Below are 24,356 nucleotides of genomic sequence, written 5' to 3' on the forward strand. Positions count from 1 at the left end.
GTCTTGGCCATCATGAGAAAGCTGTTGGGAAAGAGGTCAGGAAGTAGTTTGGGGAGCCCTAGCTGAGCCTGGCCTATAGTGTGATGGGGTAGAGAGGGAAATTCTTAGTCAAGCACTGAACTCACAGTGGGACCAGCCCTGGGACTTGGTAGATAATAGCACCAGTTGGGTGGGATTGGGTGATCAATTTGGATTAAGGAGACTTATGTCTGATTAGGATTGAGGTATATGGGAATGAGGGTTGGAAAGAAAGGTTTGTTCTTTGAAGTTTGTGAATTTGCTCTTACTGACATGGGCAGAGTAAGAGGAGCTGGAAATATACTAACTCTTGGGAAATGTGTCCAGTGCATGAGAATAGGTTTGCTGATGAAGGCATGTGATTGAAAGGTTGAAGGTCTTCCTTGGGCCCTGGTGCTCAAGGTCTTGGTATTACTCTCAACTGCCCAGTCACAAATCAGGTGATGGTGATTTGTCCCAGGGGAGCTGGAAGCATGGCCTTGTGACATATGGGAGATGGTCCTGTCTCTTATATTCTGAGGTCTCCAGGAGCTTATTGAAAAGTCAAAGGTGATGCTCCGTCTCTGTTTCTGCCTGCCCAGTCTTAGAACAAACACAACTTTAAAAGCTATAACAGATCAGTGTTGATATTTCATTATCCTTTACTCCTCATTTTACCTGATGTTAAGTTAATGCAATTTTGACTTAATTAGTTTCAGTGCTAGTTATGGGTTAATTTTAAATTAACTTGTATAACTGTAACAGTAAGGCAATAAACATAACATCAGTGATAATTGTGAATATGCCTATGTAGTTCTGTATCACAAAGTGTGAAAGACTCCTTAACAAAGGTAAAAGAAATATATACCATTTATTCAGACACCAGAAAACCATATCCCATAACCAAATGTTCAGCTCCCACAGCCAGTCAGCCCACTTTATCATAACAGCAAGGAACTTAAAACACCATATAACAGCCTGGAGCCTTGCTATCCCAAAACCTCTCCAACTCCCTGCTGGGGTGTTTCAACAATCCAGCTAGCAGCTTCCGTGGGGGTGTAAGATCCACCCACAGCCAGCACCCAGAAAGCTGCCAACAGCACAGGTTCTTTTGATCTGCTTAACTAAGGAAAGCAAGGTGAAGGGGTTGACAAGTTTACTTTAATCCAGCATACAGACAGCATTCACTTAGTTCAGGGGAAAAATCCAGCACACTGAACTTCAGAACAAAATACAAACAAATTACAAACATCAACAGACAGACCAAATACAGATTCATAGTTACCAACATCTAGGTTCAGCCCGGGAGCTCAGAACAAGGGCTGGCCCAGAGTCACGCGCCACCACTGCTGCAGCACAGAGCTCCAAAGAACAGACAGCCAACCCCTGGTTTTTCTATCTTTTTCAGCATCAGGGGTGAGTCACACATGCGACTTACCCACGTGACCTAGAATTGTCACAAAGAGGCAGACTTAAACCCACATGGTCTAAAAGCCTCTGCTCTCCCAGACATGTAAACTAGGCCCTCCCTGGAGTTAGCTCCACCTTGGGCCCCACCTTAGTTGCCAATCCACACCCACTAAGGTTTTACACCTAATAGGGGTTTGGGCCTGGGGCTTAGCACCTAGTAAGGCTCAACGAATTACTCAAAAGGAACAAAAGCCAAAGTATTCAAGGACACTTGTTGAACTAAGTGCTAAGGAGCCCATTTTTGCTTACCAACAGATGGAGTCTTGCCCAAAACAAACTCACAGTACACCTAAGTCAGCCTGTTCAGTTCTGACAATCATGAGCACTGCCATTAGCAGCCATAACATCTCTCTCTCTCAGCATTTTCTGTGACATAACTTCCTTTTTTTGTCAAGAAGTTCCTCAAACCACATGTAAGTTAGGCTTCCTGTGATGTAAGCATGTCACATGCCTATTAATGGGTGGGAAAGATCTTTAAATCTAATTGCTACTACAATAACTAAAACTGCTTCCCACAGAGACAAAAGGCCAAATGGAACATTTAGAAAAGCAGTTTGTGCTGCCAGGGTTTTTTTCTTAACTGAAGGGGACAATGCTGTCCCTGAAGGACATTGTTGAAAGAAAATAATACTCGGCCCAAGACAGCGGGTACACCAAGAGTTAGGGTGAATATTTAATAACCCAACAAAGGAGAAGGGTGAGACAGAAAGGAGACCTAGAAGAAAGTAACCTCCCAGAAACCTAGAGAGAAGAGAGTATCCAGAAGAGTGAGATCAATGGTGCCAAAGAACCCAGGAAAGGCAGAAAAGGAGAGGGCAGGCAGTGGTGACCAAGGGCTTGGCAGTGAAGAAAAAAGGAAAAGATGGAGCTCCTGCATGATGGCCTCATCTTTCTCAGCCCAGAACTGAAAGTCCTTAACTGAGAGGCTTGGGAGAGGGGAGTTGTGGCAATTTTGAAGTCACTGTTGAAAAAGGCCCTTTTCCCCATGCAATTAAAAATGGGAGAGAAGGTGAGGGAGAGAGAGAATATGATGGAGAGGCCATATCTCCTTTGCTTAGGAAATGGTTTTCAACCTTATTTGAGACAATGCTGTGGGTAACTGCTGAAGAATAATCAGGTGGTGGTCCAGAGAGTGTGTGAGGTGACTGCGTTCTTGTGCACAGTTAAAATATTATAAATAATTTTTTATCTATTTATGTTTCTCACCTGTGATATTTATTGAATTGTACATATCTCTGAATTGTAGTACTTTATTTAAGCATAGAGAAATTACTATTGGAAAAGGAAGTTTCTCTAGTTCATTAAGTAATATTGCATGAAGTGGATAGAATGATATAAGTAATTAATGAGGAAAAAGTTTCCATTTAATGAATAAGAGTCTATTCAGTGGTGCCCCTGGAACCATTCTAGAATTCAAGGGAATAAGAGTAAATGAGAGAATCAATCCCAGGCCCGTGGTGAATGGGGAACCATGAATGTGAGGGGTGACCCCTTTGTCCTCCTAGGCAGCTCCTGTTCCCGTTGCAGTTTGACAAAAATCTCCCAGTAGCCCTCATTCCAGCATCTCTCACATTTTTCAGAAGCACAGTAATTGACCCACTCACTTTTCCAGCTCAACCCCCTTCCTCACCATCTTCTCTCCATTAAGCAAATTCTACACTAAGATTATGACTTTTAGGACATTTCTGGTGAGCAGTATTGTTCTTCGCCATTTAATCCCCATATAAACTGAATGACATTCTTGTACATTCTGGGAACCAGGTGTGAGATGATGAAGGTCTGCCCTGGGGGGGTGGTTGTGTGGGTATAGAGAAGGAGGCCTGTAGGAGAGATGTCCATGAAGCTAGAAATGATAAACCTTGGCAGCAGTTTGGAGTGAGTGTGAGGGAGTGTCAAGGATGACACTGAGGCTTTAAGCCTGAATAAGTAGGAGGATGGCGGACCCTTGGACAGTAAGAAGAGGGGGAGGCTTTGGTAAGAAGGTCATGAACTCAGTTTTGGATAGTTTGAATTTCAGATGCCAATTTTAGCCCGTTCAGGTTATGATATCCAATAGAGAGCTGGTGATGCAGGAGATTAGGACTAGATACACAGATGTGGGGATGTTCTGCCTGGAGATGATAACTGAATTCATGGGAACTGATGAGATCACCCAGTCACATAGTGTAGAGGGAGAGGAGGGGAAAGTCCCCCAAAGAGCCTTGGGGACCCCTGTGGTTGGGGGTGGGTGTGGGCGGGTGTGGGCATGATGTGGTTGAAGATCTAGCAAAGGGGACTGAGGAGGTCAGACAGGTAGAACCAGGAGAGAGCAGGGATGAGAAAAACGTATTGAAGAGAAATTATCATAGAGAAGAGGGTGACGGTGTCAGAGGCTACAGAGAAGGATGTGTATATATCCCTATGGTATGTTATTCAGGTTTCATCAATTCACATTCTTTGCATTATTTGTCTGATGGTCTTGCTCTACTTTCTCATCTTCCTCTGGGTCTGTTGTATTGTAATATTTCATGTCATTAAAACTTCTTCTTTTTGCTTTGTTCCTCCATCACTTTTTTTCTAAGTTTTCTTACTGTTGGTTATTTGGCTTGACACATTAGTCAGAGAGTCCAATAATTAATGAGACTGTTTTTGAATGTGCTCTTTTTTCCTAAACAATAATCACTAACAAATGCTAAGGTATACCAAAATAAAAAATGAGCATTAAAAATTTATGAAACTGAGAACTTTAAAAGCAATAACAGAATAAATAAAAACGGAATAACATGTTAGGAGCAATTTTATATTTTAAAGTTCTTATTTAGTTCATTGAAGAAAAACAGAGTTTTCTGATTTCTTTACCACCTTTATCTCTCTTGCAAGGTTTACATGTGGATCTTTTGTAAACTCATATGTCCTTGGTCTTTCAGGAAGCAGTGACCTTCAAGGATGTGGTGGTGGACTTCACCCAGGAGGAATGGACTTACCTGGACTCCTCTCAGAAGGAGATTTACAGGGATGTAATGCTGGAGAACTATAGTAACTTGGTCTCTCTGGGTAAGGACAGCTTCCCCCTGGTTCTCAGAATTTCCCCATTGGAAGGCCTCTCTTCACACCCTGGTAAATATTATAGGATATAAAGACTAGACTAAATGGCTGCTAAGGTATCTTCCAGCCCTTGAATCCTGTGATTAATGATTGGGGGTGGCTCAAGTGTTGAGCACTAACTGTTTGGAATGCAGAGGTCAGAGATTCCTGATCTTTTTGGGTCTGACCGACACTGGATACACATATGCTTCCCATTCATCACTGAAAGGTTTTGCCTTTAGATCAAAGTCACTTGCTTCATTGGTCAGATGTCTCTGTTGCATGACACCATATTTCCTACATTGTCCCTGTGGAGGAAAGAGCAGACTATCCCTCTTAAGCAAATAGCTTAGCAGAGCGACTAGCAGATAGTAGGTGTTATCTAAATGCTTATTTCCTTCCTCTTTAGTATTACTCTTTCATTAGGATCTCCCACTGAGGCTGTATATTTTAGTCCTGTATATTTTAATTATATTCACTTTTAATGTGGTTCTCTGTGCTGAGCCCTCCCTGTCCCATTTTTCTGAGTAGGACTTGCATTTTCCAAACCATACATCATCTACCAGTTGGAGAGAAGGGAAGCACCATGGATTCCAGAGGGAGACATACCAAGGATTAGCCATCCAGGTGAGTCCAACCATGCAGGTGTGGCATTGCAAACAATGGCTGATGTGGTCTTTTGGTGAGATTCCCTTGGAAACTGTTGAGCAGAGAGTCCCTCTTTCAGCTCCCTGGGCCTGTGCTTCCTAGGGGAGCCTGCTTGTCATGAGCTCCTTCATTAAGCCTCCTATTTCCCTGAACAAGTCAGTGCCCTGATGTCAATGCCCTTGTGTTCCCCTCTTGGGGGAGAGAAGGAAGGGCCTCAGCAGGGGAGAGATCTTTGGTCCCTCCTCTCCTGTGGCATTTCTCCTCAAGGATAGCGGGCCTTTTCCTCACTTAATTCGTCATTCCTTTGTACTTCTCAAAGGGCCTTATTTCACTGGCAAAAAATAAAAGACATGGCCTGCTTGCTTCCCTATCATGTTCTGATGTTTGTTTTTTTCTTAACAAAAGTTTTCGATTCATGTTATTCAGTTTTCTTTATGAGGATATAGTGAAACAATTTTCAAAAATTAAGGGAAAAACAATGTGGAGGTTTCACCTTACACCATGCAAATTGGCAGAGATAGGAGCAGTCATTGAGGGGGAGCTGGTGTTGGAAGAGAGGCTGCAGATGTTCTGTTACCGGTCCTGGCAGTGGTCCAACCATTGTTGATTTCATTTTTGGAATTAAGCAAACAAAGTGACTAAAGTCTCCCTGGACCTAGCTCTCCCAATGCTGAGCATATTTCTCAAGGAAATGGAGAAAGGAAGGAAGGAAGGAAGGAAGGAAGGAAAAAGGGAAGGAAGGAAGGAAAGAAAAAGAAAGAAAGAAAGAAAGGAAGAAAAGAAAGAAACCAAAGTCCAGTATTGGTGCCAAAACACTGCAGGATTTTTGGATGTTTTTAAAAAGCATTTTTAAGTGCTTACTGTGTTCCAAGGATGTTGCTCAGTGATGGAGATAACAGTCAGGAAAGTCAGACAATTCCTGCCTTCCAGGAGCTCCCATTCTAATCAAGGAAATAACATACATGGAAGGTTTCAGCTGCAAGTCTGGGAAGAGTCCCCTGGTCCTTGGGGTGCAGTGCCAAGGCAAAAGATCAGGCCTCTTCTTTAACGTCATTCCCACTGCTAAAATCACATTGGTTTGTAAATTTTCCCTATTTGACACCCTTTCCCTGGCCTTTGGTGACAAGGACGTTGTTTCTGAGTCTTCAGCACCTATGGCTTAAAAAGCCCTTGCAGGACCAGAGGCCAGCCTGCATCTCCCATGGGGTTGCTTCCCAGGATTATGTCTGTGGGCACTGGACTGGAAACATTGCTGTTCCCAAGGTTCTTGGGCCCCACACCCTGAGCTATCGCTATCAGGATCTGAGGGGAGATTGTGATCAATATGGTGATGATGGTGGTTTCACTGACCTGCCACAGAGTGAGCATTTCACAAATGCAATTAGCATTGAGGTTCTTGTGGGACTTTTCATGTATGTTTTTCGCCTCTTTGGGGTTTGTACTCAGTGGTGTGATCCTTGGTTTTGTATACTTTGAGAATTTCTCTCAGAGAATTCTAAACTGTTTTCCAGAGCAGTTGGACCAATTTAGATTTCCTCCTAAGTTCCATTAGCATGTCTCAAGAGCCCTTCCTACACTAATGCTATCATTGTAGTCTTTACCAGTTTACTGGATTTCAAAAGAAACCTCAATTTTAATTTGAAAACCTTGTTGAAGAAAGTATTCCCAATTTATAATTATCTCATTGTTATATTCTGTGTCATGTAGAAGCCTTTTGACCTCTCTGGTTTCTTTCTGAATCATATTTTTCTAGGTATTTGTCACCATTCTCCCCTTTGCCCACCTTGACATTCAAGTCATTGAAGTATTAAAACCTTCCAGTGATATTCCAAATACTGTAGGAAGCACAGCGGATACAGAAACAAATATGAAATCCTACTTTGTCCTCAATGAGCCTGTATTATATTGGGGAAGATAATGTATAAAGAAGGAATTTTCAAAGACAGAGAGTAAGGTCTAAATGATTAGAGAGATTCAGTGTTCATGGATTTAATATTTCAACTTAATGAAAATGATACTACTGCAGAATTAATCTCCAGATCCCATGTGATGCCAATCTCATTACAAAGGCAATTCTCTGTGAAATATACAGAAGAAGAACATTTTGGACATGAAAACTTTCAAGGTGAATATCACTGACGTTAATCCATTAAGACAGTGATGATGAAAAGTCTTCTAGCATTAGATGATCTGAAAATTATCCTCCAAAGTAGTTGTTATCAAAACTGACTGGTACTAGTTTAAAAAAAGAAAAAGCAGATTAATGGCATGCACTTCCTAAGGAAGACTTAGAAGAAAATGCAAATGGAAGCCCAGTGTTGGATCTATGCTAGAATGTGAACTACTGGGGGAGGCTTCCATTTTTTGATCCAGATTGTTTAAAAATACACACACACACACATAGGAGTGCAGATAGCTAAAAAATAGTTTTATAAAATAATTAGTCTAGATGGATGTAGTCATTCTGAAAAGTTCCTGGTACTGATTTTAAAAATGGAAAATTAATATATTGCACTATATGAGAAAGACCCAAGAGTAACTGGATATAGCTGGATTCACCCAAGAGCAGAAACTCTTGGAGGGAGTGATTCTTTATAGGACCAGAACTACTGACAGAACTTGATTGCATTTTGTTGGAAAACAAAGTTTTACAATGATTTTTCTTAATTTTTTCATAAAGATTATTTATGCTGTGTGTATAACAGCCACAGGGTTTATTTACATGTTTTATTTCTTTCAGATTGGGATACTCGGCAAGAATCAAAGGAACCCACTCCAAAATTGAGCATTTCAATGGAACAGTCATCCCTGGAAATACTTAAGAGGGATAGTCTGCTCTTTCCCCCACAGGGACAATGTAGGAAATATGGTATCATGCCACAGAGACATCTGACCAATGAAGAAAAGCATTTCTGGCAAGTCAAAATCACACCAAAGGAACATCCCAATAAATCTAGAGTCTGTGAACAAATGAGTTATGACAGGACCTTCAATCCAGGACCAATCTTTTCCCCACGGCAGCTAGCTAGAAAGAGTCTGAGTCCATGTGACACCTGTGGAAAGTACTTTAGGCTGCACAGAGATAGACCAAAATGTAGTAGTAGATGCTTAAAGAAAACAGCCAAATATAATGAATATGGGAAATGCTATAAGCATAATTCAGCTTTTGTTGACAGTTGTGGAAGAGGTGCAGTAGAGAAAATTTATGACCGTAATGGATGGAAGATCTCAAGGAAACAGTGTATTCTTCCTGAGAAAATTCATTCTGGAGAGAAAACTTATGAAAGTAATGAATGTGGAAGTACCTTTTGCCTAAGGATTGATACTCTCAAATATCAGAATATTCATAACAGTGACAAACCTTATGAATGTAATGTATGTGGGAAGACATTTCGGCTAAAAGCCCAACTAAATCAACATCAGACAATTCATAGTGGTGAGAAACCATATAAATGTAATGAATGTGGGAAGGCCTTTAGACTCAAAGGACAACTTACTGAACACCAGAAAATTCACACTGGTGAGAAACCTTATAAATGTAATGAATGTGGGAAAGCCTTCTGCCGGCGCTCAAACCTTACTGAACATCATAGAATTCATACTGGTGAGAAACCTTATCAGTGTAATGAATGTGGGAAAGCCTTTCAACTAAAAGGACATCTTAATGAACATCAGAAAATTCATAGCGGTGAGAAACCTTATAAATGTAATGAATGTGGTAAGGCCTTCTGCCACCGCACATACCTTACTAAACATCAGAAAATTCATTCTGGTCGGAAGCCTTATGAATGTAATGAATGTGGGAGGGCCTTCTGCATGAGCACAGCTCTAACGGTACATCAGAGAATCCATACTGGTGAGAAACCCTATGAATGTAATCTATGTGGGAAAGCCTTTAGAGTTAAAGCACAGCTTAATCAACATCAGTCAATTCATACTGGTGAGAAACCTTTTGAATGTAATGAATGTGGAAAGGCCTTTAGACTAAAAGGATGGCTTACTGAACATCAGAAAATTCATAGTGGAGAGAAACCTTATCAGTGTAATGAATGTGGCAAGGCCTTCTGCAAGCGCTCAAACCTTACTGAACACCAGAGAATTCACACTGGAGACAAACCTTACGAATGTATTGAATGTCAGAAGGCCTTTAGCCAGAAACTAAAGCTTTTTCAACATCAGAGAATTCATACTGGTGAGAAACCTTATGAATGTAATGAATGTGGAAGGGCCTTTTGCCTAAGCACAACTCTTACAGAACACCGGAGAATTCATACTGGAGAGAAACCTCATGAGTGTGTTGAATGTGGAAAGACCTTCCGTCTAAAAGCACAGCTTAATCAACATCGAAGAATTCATACTGGAGAAAAACCTTATAAATGTAATCAGTGTGGGAAGGCCTTTTGTAAGCAATCAAACCTTACTGACCATCAGAAAATTCATACTGGAGAGAAACCTCACGAATGTATTGAATGTGGGAAGGCCTTCAGCCAGAAAATAAAGCTTACTCAACATCAGACAATTCATACTGGTGAGAAACCCTATGAATGTAATGAATGTGGGAAATCTTTCCGACTGAGCACAGGACTTACTGAACACCACAGAATTCATACTGGGGAGAAGCATTATGAATGTAATGAATGTGGGAAGACCTTCCGCCTAAAAGCACAGCTTAATCAACATTGGAGAATTCATACTGGAGAGAAACCTTATGAATGTGATAAATGTGGAAAGGCCTTTGGACATAGGTCAGGACTTACTCAACATCAGAAAATTCATACTGGACAGAAACCTTATGAATGTAATGAATGTGGGAAGGCCTTCAGATGGATCACAGGACTTACTCAACATCAGAGAATTCATACTGGAGAGAAACCTTATGAATGTAATGAATGTGGGAAGGCCTTCTATTGGAATACAGCTCTAACGAAACATCAGAAAATGCATTCTGCAGAGAAACTATATGGATATGCTGATTGAGAAAAAGATTCATTCCACAGCAAGATCCTCTAACAAATCAGCCCTCTCTCCATAGGTGTTCCTCAAACTTCTGTTCTCTCTCTATACTGCTTTACTTGGTGATCTCATTAGCTTCCATGGATTTAATTACCATCTCTATGCTAATGATCAAATCTTTCTTGCACCTGGTCTCTCTGCTGAACTCCAATCTAACCATCCCCCATTGCCTTTCAGACACATTAAACTACTAGTAGTAGATGTCTGCTAGATAAATTCAGTATTTCCAAAACAGAACTGATTATCTTTCTCCTAAATACTTACCTCTTACTGTCAAGGGCAGTATCATTCTCCCAGCCCTTCAGGTTCTCAAACAAGGAATAATCTTGGATTCTCCACTATCTGTCACCCCCTCTTTCCAAGTGGTTGCCAAGGGCTGTTAATATCACATTTGCAACATTTTTCAAAGTACAGTTCCTTCTCTCTTTTGACATTGCCTACACCCTTGTGCAGGCCCGTATCAATCCACACCTTGATTATTGCAATATCCTGCTGGCAAGTCACCCTGCCTTAAACTTCTGCCCACTACCGTCCATTCTCGATATAGTACTAGTTTTCCTATAACAAAAATAAAGACATCTCTCCTCTATTCCTTAAATTCCAGTGGCTTATGGCCTCCAGAAAAAAAAATACAAACTCTGTATGGCTTTTAAAGTCCTTCACAACCTATGCCATTCTACCTTTCCAGTCTTACACCTTACTCTCTGCAATGTACTCTTTGATCTAGTTGCCTCTTGTCTATTCCATAAACAAGAGTTCAGTGTCTATATCAGTCTTTTTCCTCCTGAAATCCAAAATTCCAAATCAATTCCATATGAAGTAGGGTGGAGAGGGAAATGGCACCCTTTGTTCTCCAAGAACAATGCATTGAGGTATATTGGAGAAGATTTGTGTAATCCTGAAGAGGGTGTCCAGGGATGTGCTATGATTTATGTTAGAGTTAGTGTGAACCTAAAGAAGTCACTTAAGCCATCCCAGCCTCAGTTTACTCATTTGTGGCACAGTGGATTGAATGCTGTGTCTGCAGTCAGGAAGACTTCTTCCTGAGCTCATGTCTGGATTCCGACACTTGCTAGCTGGTGACCCTGGGGGAGTCACTTAACCATGTTGTCCTGTTTCCTGATCTGTAAAAGGAAATGGCAAACCAACTCACTATTTTTGCCAAATAAACACCGAATGGGGTTACCCAGACTTTGACATGACTGAAATGACTAAACAATAACAAAAGGTAAAATGAGAGAATATTTGTAAAATATTCATAAACCTTTAAGTTTCATCCAAATGCTAGTTCTTGTCATTGATGATGGTGATTTCTCATCCCCTACATGCAATGTTGCCAAGGCCTATGGATTTCACCTAAGCAACATCTCTGGAACATGCCCCCTTTTTTCCTGTGACATTTTGGGCCAGGCCCCCTTCATCTCATGACCTGAACTATCATAGTAACCTACTTGTGGTGGGTCGGCCTGCCACAAGTCTCTCCTTCCTTCTGCCCTGCCTTCTCTTATCAAATTGATCTTCCTCAAGCAGAGGGCTGATCATGGCACCCAACTATTCAATCAACTCCAGTGACTCCCTATCACCTAAAGAATTGAATATAAAACCTGTTTGGCTTCTAAAGCCTTTCATAACCTGACCCCTTCCTATCTTTGCAGGCTTCTTATACCTCACTTCCCCTGACCTCCACATTCCCCAAGATCCCTTGATACTGGCCTTGCTGTTCCTCCAAGACACTTCTCCAGAGTCTAGGCATTTTCACTGGCTGCCCCTTGGTTCTGGGTCTTGCTCTCACTCCATCTCCATTGCTTGGATTCCCCAGCTTCCTACTTCCCAGCTAAAATTCTGCCTCTGCAAGAAAGCTTTCTCAGTCTTCTTTCTTGCTGGTGCCTTCCCTGTGTTGATTAACTTCCGTTTATCCATAGTTGCTTGTTGTTTCCCCAATTAGACTGTGAACTTTTTGAGAGATTGTTTTCTGCTTTTTGTTCAACCCAGTGCACAGCAAAGTGTCTGGCACAGAATACTTGTTACCTGGGCACTGGATTAATCATCCTTATTCCATTCAGTGATGGTGTTTTTGTTGCTGTGGTTGAGGAATTGCCATTGTTAAGTGTACCACAGCTGATTTTGCATGGGGAATCTGGACAAAGATAAGGATTGTTTGGAGGTTCCCCAGAGCAGCCTCTTGCTGGGCATGTAAGAAGCCCAAAAAAGATGACCCTCTTGGAGTTGAAGTTAATTTGGATTGGAGGCAGAGAATGGGGCACACCTTGGTAGCCTTAATGCCTAGCATATAGTGATCCCCATATAAGAGGAGTGTGCTAAACAAAGAAGCCCCCAGAAGCTCTGGAAACCCCTTAATTCTTCTGTTGGAGGAGGAGCTACAGCAACACCTGAAGCTCTCACACTGTTGTCAGGGGCACATCAAGTAGCTGAAAGTGTCCCCCTCTTCACCCCAGCTTGAGGAAGTCCTGAACCTTGACTTGGTATCTCCCAGGACTGAGCTCTTCCTCCCTGGACGCAGTACCGGGGGTGTCTGACCCAGACAAGAACCCCACAAAGCTCCACTTCACACGCTTTTACCTCTAATGCATGCAGGACCCCAGCAGACTATCCTGTGGAGGGCCATCCTCCCTGACCTTGCCCACAGTCCTCTCAATAAAGCTCACTGGCTACACTGTCCATCTGCTGCCATCTTGTCCTGTATTTTGTCCAGGGCTGCAACTCCCAACCACCCCAGCTCTGTCCTTGCAAGGGGGACCTGGTGACCTGGGAGCAGCTGCACCACAACCTCCCACTCTTCTTCCTTGGGGTTAGGCTCAATTGGGGACCAAGTGTGCCCCAGGCCGGGTCTCTGCTCCCTGACTCCGGGGCTAGGACTGGGGCCCCTGCCCCAACCCCCAAGGCTTTCTGGTCTCTCCCCGGCCACACCAATGGCAGGGGAGAGAGACAGGCTGTGGCCTTGGTCCATCCAGACGTGGGCACTGGAAACCTCCCTGGGTGGGGGGGAAGACGCCCCCCGGATGCTGGCCTCGTCCCTGCCAAAGCGCCTCCAAGGCCCTGACCTGTGCCTGAGCAAGGCAGGAGGGAAGGGCCCAGAGGAGACCTGTGTGGAGGCAGCTGGGAAGGAGCCAGGGAGGGCAGGTTGGGGCGGGCGAAGAGGAACGTGTCTGGGCGGGCAGGTAGACGGCTGGGCGTGGGCGGAGCCACCTGCTCAGGTGAGACACCCCCAGGGGGAGGGGTGCGGGCGGGGACCCGCGGAAGCTCCCTTCCATGGTCTTCAGCCCAGCTTCCCAGGAGCTTCCCAGGCCTCACAGGGCTCAGAACCATCCTCTGGACACCAGGCAGATGTCGCAGCAGGGCGGCTTTCTGCACGTCGGCTCCGCCGGGCTACTCTGGTGGCGGAGCCGGGCTTCACTCTCGCAGACACAGAGCAAGACCAGGCCAGGGCCGCAGCCACCGGCATTCTGCTCTACTGGACCTGCGCAGTCAGCCCAAGGACTACATTTCCCAGGAGTCTTTGCCAGCCCAGGTGAGGGAGAAGGGGCGAGCATGACAGTCTAGGTAAGGCCCATTGCAGAGGAAAAAAAAAACCCGACAGGCTCTGCCCGGGATTGGATGGGGAGAGACCCGGGGGCGGTCCTGTCCGACGTCACATCCGCCCCTTCCTCCTGCCCCCACCCACACCTTTTCCTTGCACACGGGAGGCCCATGCAGGCAGGCAGTTGCCTGGCCCCTCTCCGCCCTCAGCCGCTGCCGGAGCTCGAACCCCGCGTCCCAGCCTGGGGTAGGTAGGGACGCAAAGACCTGACCCGCCGGGCCAGTGTGCCCAGTGTCTGGCGCCTGGTTCAGAAGCTTCCTGGGTGGGAGGAGCGATGCGGGCCACTTGAGTGGTGTCAGCCCCGCCCCCTCGGGGAGTGGAGGCGCCCATTGGTCGTCGGGCGGTGGCAGTCGGAGCCAATCCCCGGCGCCCGTCCTGACTCCGCCTCCCGCCTTTCCCCGCCACTTGTCAGTGTTTTCCTGGCTCTGGGAGGTGAGTGTGTGTGCACATCGTGTGCCCCCTGTGGGATGGAAGCTCCCGGAGGGCAGGCGGGGTCTCCTCCTGGACCCTAGTCCAGGGCTTTGGCCATAATGGGCCTTTCCTGAAATGACTGTGGCTCCAGGACCAGGGTATGAGCCCCTGTCCCTCAGGTGTGTGGGGGAGGGGGCTGCAGGGCAGGGCCAGTGTCCTCCTCATGGCCTCTTTTTCCTTCCTAGCCCTGCCTTCTGATGACTGCCCTTGCCCAGGAGGAGGTAGGATTGGGGAGAAGATGGCCCCTGTGCTGCTGTCACCTGGAACCCCGCAGGTGAGTGAAGCGCCCCTGAGCCCTTCCTGTGCATGCTGAGGGTCCTGCTGTCCCAGGGGGTTTCCAGGTGTCTAGGACAGTGTGGGGCCTTGGCCTGAGTCATGGTGTCTCCTGTGGGCTTTTCTTCATTCTTCCTTTATGCGCTTAGGTCTGTGCACGTGTTTCAGATTTCTGCCTTTCTCCCTGTTTTTGAGTTTTGTGCCCTGACCCAGGATACTCTCTGTACAGTTCTGGAGGGTCACACAGACTTGTAGAGATGCCTGCACCAAGGGCAACATGTGGGTTTGGTGACGTCCAGTTTCCTTTTTGTTTCATCCTGTAAAAATCATTTATATTTTTACTGATCAAAATGTTTAGATCTTGATATTGGTATCTTTTGTCTTTGTGTTTTCTCCTTTCTTGGATATGTCCCTCCTCCAATCCCTGTCCAGCAAACCATCCCTTTCAAGAAATATTTAAAAAGCAACAGGAAAAAACCAACTCAATAAAACTAATAAACACATGAAACACATGAAGTCTGATGATATGTATAATTTTCTACACTGATACTTTCTGGCCACTGCAGACAGAGGAGGAGCTTTATTTACTTATTTCTGCCATGGTTCATCTTTATCTCTTGAACTGGATGTCCTATGGTCAATTCAAACTCAGCATGTCCAGACAGACCATGTTGTCATTGCCCTCAACCCTTCCCCTGTTTCAGACTCCTCTGGTACTATTCAGGGTACCACCAACGTCACTGCTCCCCAGGCTTGCAGCTTCGCTTCTCCCTCACACTAACTCTGCAAACCCAGTGTGTTGTCAGTCCTGTTCCCACCTTTGCCAGATCCCTCCTAACTTCTTTCTCTTCTCTGATTCTGCTGCCACCTTGCTGCTGGCCCTTCTCACCTTGTGTCTAGCAATAGCGTTTGGGTTGGTCTTCCTCCATCAGTTCTCTCCTTACTCCAGACCTTCCTCTGCTCAGCTACCCAAGGGATTTTCCTAATGTATTGGTGTGACCATGTCACTCCTAATACACATGCACTCAGGAATCTCCAGTGACTCCCTGTGACATCCAGGATCCAAAGAAAGTGTCCTTCCTTCCATGTATGTTCTGATCCTGCAGCGCCCACTGGGTGATGTGATATTCCTTGACCAAGACATGCCATCGCCCATCTCCCCCTTTGTATTCACCAATACCCCATGAAGTTCTCCCCTCTCATCTCTGCCTTGGATCACACCTAGTCTTCAGTTGGAGGCCTTTCCCAGTCTGCTTGGTGTTAATGCCTTCTATGTTCTCTCTCTCTCCCCATATATATGTGTGTGTGTCTATATATGTGTATGTTTATAGACATATGTACATATCTGCATTGAATGTAAAAATTTTTTCCCCATGTTGTGTTCTTTGTTAAAATATGAGCTCCTTGCAGGCAGAGACCATGGTTTTCTTTTCTTTTCTTTGTATCCCAGCACTTAGCACAATGGTGGGCACATAGTATGGGTTTGGTAAATGCTTATTGACTCGATTGGATGCCTTCTGTATGGATGGTTTTTCCTAGGAGTTTAGCTGAGAAGCAGATGACACACTCCAGAGAGGAGCAGGAATGCTAGGATGGAGAGGGTGTGGCTGGCATGGATACTTTGTCAAATAAAGGTTGGGGACCATATTTATCAGTGAGAAGTGAAGTCTTGGCCAACATGAGAAGGCTATTGGGAAGAGGTCAGGAAATAGTTTGGGGAGTCCTGGCTGAGCCTGGCCTGTAGTGTGATGGGGCGGAGAGGGAAATTCTTAGTCAAGCACTGAACTTACAGTGGGACCAGCCCTGGGGCTTGACAGATAATGGCCATCAATTGGGTGGGATTGGGTGATCAGTTTGGGTAGAGGAGACCTCACAAGAGTCAGACTTGCTGAGTGATCCTGGTAGAAGGAGAAACTTAAAGTGTTAGTGGCACTGCCAGGGACTGGTGGGTATTGAAGAGCATGACTAAAGATGATGCGGTGTCCTCTTCAGCGCAGGAGCCAGGTTCCAGTGAGTTCTGGGAGGAAAAAGGAAAGAGAGTGGGATATATTGAAGAAATGTTTTAAATGTATATTTTTTATAAATAGTAATCAACAAGTGGAAATATCCTGGGACACAAAAACAAAACAACACAAAGGTTTATATATGAAATTGAATTTCTCTTATATGCAATTAATTTTTAAAAATATTCTTGGGGCAGCTAGGTGGCTCAGTGAGTAGAACACTGGCCCTGGAGTCAGGAGGACCTGAGTTCAAATCCGGTCTCAGACACTTGACACATATACTAGCTGTGTGACCTTGGGCAAGTCACTTAACCCCAATTACCCTTCTCCCCCCCCCCCAAATATTCTGTTTAACGAGTTAGAACAAAATTTCCATATTTGTTTACCAACTTTACATCTCTTATTGGTTTATATCTGGATCCTAGGTAAACTCAGATGTATTCCCCATTTCAGGAATCAGTGACTTTCAAGGATGTAGCCGTGGACTTCACCCGAGATGAATGGGTGCACTTGGACTCTTCTCAGAAGGAGTTTTACAGGGATGTAATGCTGGAGAACTATAGTAACCTGGTCTGCCTGGGTAAGGACAGCTTCCCCTGGTACTCAGATTTTTCCTACTGGAGGACCTTTTTTTCCTACTGGAATAAATATTCTAGGATATATGGGTTGGAATAGATGGCTGCTAAGTTTCCTGGAAATGCTTGAATTCTGTGATTCTTTGATTTTGAGTATCTCAGATGTTGAGCATTTAATGTTAGAAATGCAGAGACCAGAGATCTCTAATCCTTTTGGGTTTAAGAGAGACTGGATACACATGAGCTTCTTTTTCATCAAGGAAAAGTCTTCTTTGTGGGGGGAGTGGCAGTTAACTGTTTTCCCCATGGTTCCTTTCTCTTTTAAAAAAATTTTTTTAAAAATACATTTAAAATTTTTTTGAGTTCCAACTTCCTTCCCTCCCTCCAGCCCCTCCTCCACCCATTGAGAAGAATCAATATATCAGTTCTACATGTGAAACCCTGCAAAACCTATTTCCATATTATTCATGTTGCAAAAAAAAAAAAGCAAGAAAAATAAAGTGTACTTCAATCTCCATTCATCTCGTGAGTTCTCTCTCTGGTGGTGGATAGCATTTCATCATGGGCCATTTGGAATTGTCTTGGATCATTGTGTTGAATAGAGTAGCTAAGTCTTTCCCTGTTGATCATTGTTACAACATTGCTGTTATGTGTACAATGTTCTGCTGGTTCTGTGTACTTCACTTTGCATTAGAAAGGTTTTCCTCTTTGGTCAAATGAGATTATATTTGTTAATTGCTTAGCAGGCTTTCTGCCGCATAGTAGGTGCCGTATAAATGCTTACTCCCTTTTGTCTGTACCTATGAGTCCTTTTCCTCTTTATCTCTTTGGGGCATAGATCCAGTAATGGCATCATTGGGTCAAAAAGTACTGAGAATGTTCTAACAGGGGCAGCTAGGTGGCACAATGAGTACCTGAGGACCTGAGTTCAAATCCAGCCTCAGACACTGGACCCATTTACTAGCTCTGTGACCTTGGGCAAGTCACTTTACCCCAATTGCCCTGCCTTCCCCCCTCCAAAAAAAAACCAACAACAGAATATTCTAACATTGGAGGCATAATTCCAAATTCTCTCCAGAATGATTGGAACATTTCATAGCTTCATCAGCAGTGCATCAATGTGCTGCCTGTTTTCCCAAAGCCCCTCCAGCCTTTGTCATTTAAACCTAGTACTTTTTAGTGGCTTAACTCAAGTATCCTTTAGAACTGTTTTGTCTTACTCCCGGACCTTTCTACCATCTACAAAGAAACAGGTTTTAGGATTGAATTCCATTATGGTTCTCTGAACCTGATCCCTGTTCCATTTCTCTGAGCAGGACTTGCATTTTCCAAACCACATGTCATCTACCAGTTGGAACGAAGGGAAGCACCATGGATTCCGGAGGGAGACGTACCAAGGATTAGCCATCCAGGTCAGTGAGTCCAACCAGGTCAGTCCATCGTTGTAAGCAGTAGCTCAATGCATCCTTTTTTATGGTTATATTTCTTTCTTTTTAACATAAAAAAAAATTGAGTTCCAAATTCTTTTCCTCCCCTTCCCCCTTCCCCTGCTTTGAGAATATAAGCAATATGATATCAGTTATACTTGTGAAATCATGAAAAACATATTTCCACTTTAGCCATGGTACAAAAAAAAGACAAACACAGTGAAAATTATACTTCAACCTGCATCCAGAGTTCATCAGTTCTCTTTTTGGAAGTGTACAGCATTTTTCATCAGGGGTCCTTTGGAAGTGTCTCCTTAAGAGTAGCTAAGTCTCTCACAGTTGTTCATCATACAGTATTGCTGTTTCTGTATATAATGTTCTCCTGCTTCTGCTCACTCCACTTTGCATAAGTTCATGTAAGTCTTTCCTATTTTTTCTCATCATTTCTTATAGCCCAATAGTGTTGGAGTTGCAGTTGTGGGCATTTAGAGTTAGAGTTGGAGGCATGAATTTAGGGGCCGAAGCACACATTTAGAGTAACTTGTTCAGCCATTCCCCAGTCGATGGGCATCCTCCCAATTTCTAATTCTTTTCCACTACAAAAAGAATTGCTGTATTTTTGTATATATAGTTCCTTTTCATTTTTCTTTGATCTCTTTGGGATACAGACTTCGTAATGGTATTGCTGTGCCAAAGAGTATGCAGTTTAATAGCTACTGAATTAAAGATTTATTAGGAGAAAGAAGGGAGTCTGAGCTCTCCCAAATTCCCCTCCAAACAACTTTAGCACCTCAAAATAAGTTCTGGAACAGCAGAACCCACAGAAAGATGGGATGAAACAATTTTCTAGCCCAAGACAACTTAGAAGGTTGGCAGGAAAAATCTGTTGTATTGGGGTGAGAGTAGAGTGCAGTTCAGTGCAGGCTGGGCCTCAGCAAACCAGGAACAGGCCTTAGGAGCTTATTCATATGCTGCTGCAGGAGCAGCTTCCAAAGCTTTCCACCTACAGATGGTAAAGGGGCTGGACAACTGGTCAGAAGGAGATTACAGAGGTCCTTTTTGCTAGCACCACGTGCAAGACTCTGTTGTATTGCCCTTACAGGGATCTGGGTCTCAATTCTAGGGTGCAGAGGAGCACTAGCACACCAGAATTTCTAGCTATGTGGGAGTGGTAACCCTGATGAAAGTGGAAAAGAAAACTTGTAGTCACTTAGAGACCAGAACATAGGCTAGGAGAGTAGTAAACACACCTCTCCTTAAATTATACCACCTTGGAAGAATTGAAAACTTGTAGACCTATTAGGACTAGCTCTGAAAACTACGCAAAAAAACCTGAAGCTTGTGATAGCGCCCCCCTCCACCCTGTGAAGTTAAAAGTCAAGAAATAAGCTGGGAAAATGGGCAAACAACAAGAAAAGAAACTGACCATAGAAAGTTACTATGGTGACAGGGAAGATCAAAATAAACTCAGAAGACAACAAAGTCAAAGCAAAGTCAAAGAAAAATATGAATTGATGCAGGCCCAAAAAGAATTCCTAGAAGAGTTCAAAAAGGCTTATCAAACTCAAAGAAGAGAGGTAGAAGAGAAATTGGGAAAAGAAATGAGTGATACAAGAAAATCATAAAAAAAAGGTAACAGCTTGGTAAAGGAAGCACAAAAAAATACTGAAGAAAATAACACCTTAAAAAGCAGAATAGACCAGTTGGTAAAAGAGGCATAAAAATCCACTGAAAAGAAGAACTCCTTAAAAAGCTGAATTAGCTCCATGGAAAAAGAGGTACAAAAATTCACTGAAGAAAAGAACTCCTTAAGAAGTTGAATTGGCCAAATGGAAAAAGAGGTACAAAAGCTCACTGAAGAAAATAATCCTTAAAAATTAGAATTGGGCAAATGGAAACCAATGACTCCATAAGACCTCAAGAAACAATCAAAGAATATCAAAAGAATGTGAAAATAGAAGAAAACATGAAATATCTCATTGGAAAAATAACTGACATGGAAAACATATCCTAGAGAGATAAGAATTATTAGACTATTTGAAAGCCATGATCAATAAAAGAGCCTAGACATCCTATTTTAAGAAATTATCAAGGAAACTGCCCTGATATTCTAGAACTGGTGGATAAAATAGAAATTGAGAGAATCCACTGATCATCTAATCCCAAAATGGATACTCCAAGGAACACTACAGCTGATTCCAGAGCTCCCTTGTCAAGGAGGAAAAACTGCAAGTGGCCAGAAAGGAACAAATCAAATATGGAACAACAGAATAACATAAGATTTAGCACCTTCTGTGTTAAAAGATCAGAGGGCTTTAAATATGATATTCTGCAAGGCAAAGGTGTTAGGATTACAACCCGTAATTGCCTACCTAGTAAAACTGGGTATAATCCTTTAGGGGAAAAATAGATATTCAGTGAAATAGAAGACTGTCAGGCATTCATTTTAAGACCAGAACTGAATAGAAATTTTGATTTTCAAATATACAACTCAAGAGAAGCATAAATAGGTAAACAGGAAAGAGAAATAACAAGGGATTTAGTAATGTTGAACTGTTTACATTCCAACATGGGAAGATGATATTTGTAACTCCTAAGGCCTTTAATCATTAAGTCATTTAGAAGGAGTCTACATAGAGAGCATGGGGGTGAGTTGAATATGATAGGATGATTTCCAAAAATAAAAGTAAGCAGTGAGAAGAATGCTCTACTGGTAGAAGGAAGAAAAGAGGTAGAATGGGGAAAATTATCTCATGTAAAAGAGGCATGAAAGGAAGAGCTTTTACTGGGGAAGGGAAGTTGGTGGGGCTGGGGGTGGAAAGCAGTGCTTGAACTTTACTCTCATCAAAATTGGCTCAAAGAAGGAACAGCATTTGCACTCAATTGGGTATAGAAATCTATCTTACTGTACAAGAAAGTAGGAGGGGAAGGGGAAGGATGGGAACTTTATAGAAGGGCGAACAGATTGGGGGAGGCAGTAGTCAGAAGCAAAACACTTTTGAGGATGGACAAGGTGAAAGGAGAGAGAAAATAAGATAAATAGGGGAAAACAAGATGGAGGGAAACACAGTAATCATAACTGTGCAAATTTTTTTATAGCAGGTTTCCCTGATAAAGGCCTGATTTTTCAACTAAATAGAGAGCTGAGTCAAATTTGTAAAAATATGAGTCATTCCCCAATTGATAAATGGTCAAAGGATATGAACAGGCAATTTTCCGAAGAAATCAAAGCTATCTATAGTCATATGATAAAATGCTCCGAATCATTATTGATTAGAGAAATGCAAATTGAAATAAGTCTGAGGGACCACCCCATACCTATCAGATTGGCTAATACAATGGAAAAGGAAAATCACAAATTTTGCAGGGGATATGGGGAAATTGGGACACTAATGCATTGTTGATGGAGTTATGAACTGATTCAGCCATTCTGGAGAGCAATTTGGAGCTATGCCCAAAGGGATATAAAACTGTGCCGACCTTTTGACAACCCAGAAATACCGTTACCAGCTCTGAATGCCAAACAGATTAAAAAAGAAAAGGAAAAGGACCTATACATACAAAAATACTTATGGTAGCTCTTTTTATGGTGGCCAAGAATTAGAAATTGAGGGGATGCCCATCAATTTGGAAAGGCTGAAGAAGCTGTGGTATATGATTGTGATGGAATACTATAAAAAGTTACAAGCAGAATGCTCTCAGAAGAACCTGGAAATACTTCCATGAACTAATGTGAAGGGAAATGAGCAGAACCAGAAAAACATTGTACACAGTAATAGCAAAGTTGTATGATGATCAACTGTGAATGACTTAGCTATTCTTAGCAATACAGCAATCCAGGACAATTCTTAAAGACATATGAAAAATGCCATCATCTCCAAAGAAAGAATTAATGGATTCTGAATGCAGATCAAAGCTTTTTTTTTTTTTTACTTTATTTTTCTTGGCCTGTGTTTTCCTTGACAACATGACTAATATGGAAATGTGTTTTGCATAACTGCACATGTATACTCTATATAAAATGGCTTGCCTTCTCAAGGCTGGGAAGGACAAGAGGGAAAGATAGAATTTGGAATTCAAAATTTTTAGAAGCCAATTGTTTTTACATATAATTGGGGAAAAAATAAAATATTAAATAAAAAAAGAAAAAGAAAAGCTCCATTCATTCATGTGTTTTTTAGTGTTTTTAATAGGAATGAATGTTGTATTTTGGCAAAAGTCTTTTCTGCATGTATTGATATAATCAAACGATTTTTGTTGTTTCAGTAATGTATGTTGTCAATTATGCTTATAGTTTTCCAGATATTAAACCAGCCCTGCATTCCTGGTATAAATCCCACCTGTTCATAGTGTATTATCCTTCTGACATATTACTATAATCTCCTTGCTGTTGTTTTATTTAAAATTTTTGCATTTTTATTTATTAAGGAAATCAGTCCATAGTTTTCTTTCTTTCACTCTTCCTAATTCAAGTATCAAAACCATATTTGTGTCATAGAAGGAATTTGGTAGGATTCCTTTACTTATTTTTTCAAATAGTTTATATATGGTATTGGAATTCATTGTTCTTTAAATATTTGGTAAAATTAACTTGTAAATCCAACTTGTCCTGGGGATTTTTCTTAGGGAGTTCATTTATGTCTTGTTCAATTTCTTTTTCTAAGATAGGGTTAAGTGTTCTATTTCCCCTTCTGTTAATCTAGACAGCTTATACTTTTAAAAATATTCATCCAATTCATTTAAACTGTCAGTTTTATTGGAATATACTTAGGCAAAATCATTCCTAATAGTTGTTTTAATTTTATCTTCATTGGTGGTGTATTCACCCTTTTCATTTTTGATACTGGCAATTTGATTTTCTTTCTTTTTTTGAATCAAATTAGCCAATAGTTTGCCTGTTTGTTTTTTTAGTTTCATGACCAATTCATTGATCTGCTCTTTCTTTTTTTTTTTTATTGACATAAGCACTTATAAATATAAATTTTCCCTTAAGTACTTCTTTGATTCCACCCCACAGATTTTGGTATGTGGTCTCATTGTTATTATCTTTAATGAAATTAATGATTATTTCTAGGTTTTATTCTTTAATCCATTCATTCTTTGGTATTAGATTATTTACTATACAATTAATTTCTAATCTATATTTCCAAGATCATTTATTGAATGTAATTTTTATTGCATCATGGTCTAAAAATGGTGCATTTAATATTTCTGCTTTTCTGTTTTTCTTTGTTAGGTTATATGACCTAATACATGTCAGTTTTTGTGAAGGTACCATGTACAGCTGAGTAAAAGGTATACTTCATGTTCCCATTCAGTTTTCATCAGAGATTTATCATATCTAGCTTTTCTAAAATTCTATTCATCACCTTAGCTTTTATCTTATTATGGTTAGATTCATCTAGTTCTGACAGGGGAAAGTTGAGGTCCCCCACTTATATAGTTTTACTGTTTCTTCCTGTAAGCCAAATGGTAAATACCAAAAGGTAAATACCTTTTCCTTTAAGAATTTTGATGGTCTGCTGTTTGGTGCATGTGTTTAGTATTGATATTATCTCATTGTCTATGGTACCTTTCACCAAAATGTAGTTTCCTTGATTATCTCTTTTAAGTAGGCTTATTTTTGCTTTTATTTTGTCTGAGATCAGGATTGCTACCCCTGCCTTTTATGCTTGGGCTGATTCTACTGCATCTCCTTATTTTAACTGTGTGTCTTTCTGTTTGAAATGTGTTTCTTGTAAACAAGATGTTGGATTTTCGTTTCTAATCCTATCTGTTTTATTGGTGAGTTCATGCCATTCACATTCACAGTTATGAT

At 42.0% G+C, this 24,356-nt stretch overlaps 1 protein-coding gene across 1 annotated transcript in view; it reads left to right on the forward strand.

Annotated features, from left to right (window-relative positions):
* Positions 1-24,356, forward strand: part of LOC118849836 (zinc finger protein 721-like) — a 35,644-nt gene that overhangs the window by 1,706 nt on the left and 9,582 nt on the right. Inside the window, exons 3-5 of the mRNA XM_036758871.1 lie at positions 4,374-4,500; positions 5,062-5,157; positions 7,919-10,125. Coding sequence (XP_036614766.1) covers positions 4,374-4,500; positions 5,062-5,157; positions 7,919-10,125 — 2,430 coding nt within the window. The remainder of the gene's footprint in view (positions 1-4,373; positions 4,501-5,061; positions 5,158-7,918; positions 10,126-24,356) is intronic.

The sequence above is a fragment of the Trichosurus vulpecula genome, chromosome 1 (genome assembly GCF_011100635.1).
Source record: "Trichosurus vulpecula isolate mTriVul1 chromosome 1, mTriVul1.pri, whole genome shotgun sequence".
Lineage (NCBI taxonomy): Eukaryota > Metazoa > Chordata > Mammalia > Diprotodontia > Phalangeridae > Trichosurus > Trichosurus vulpecula.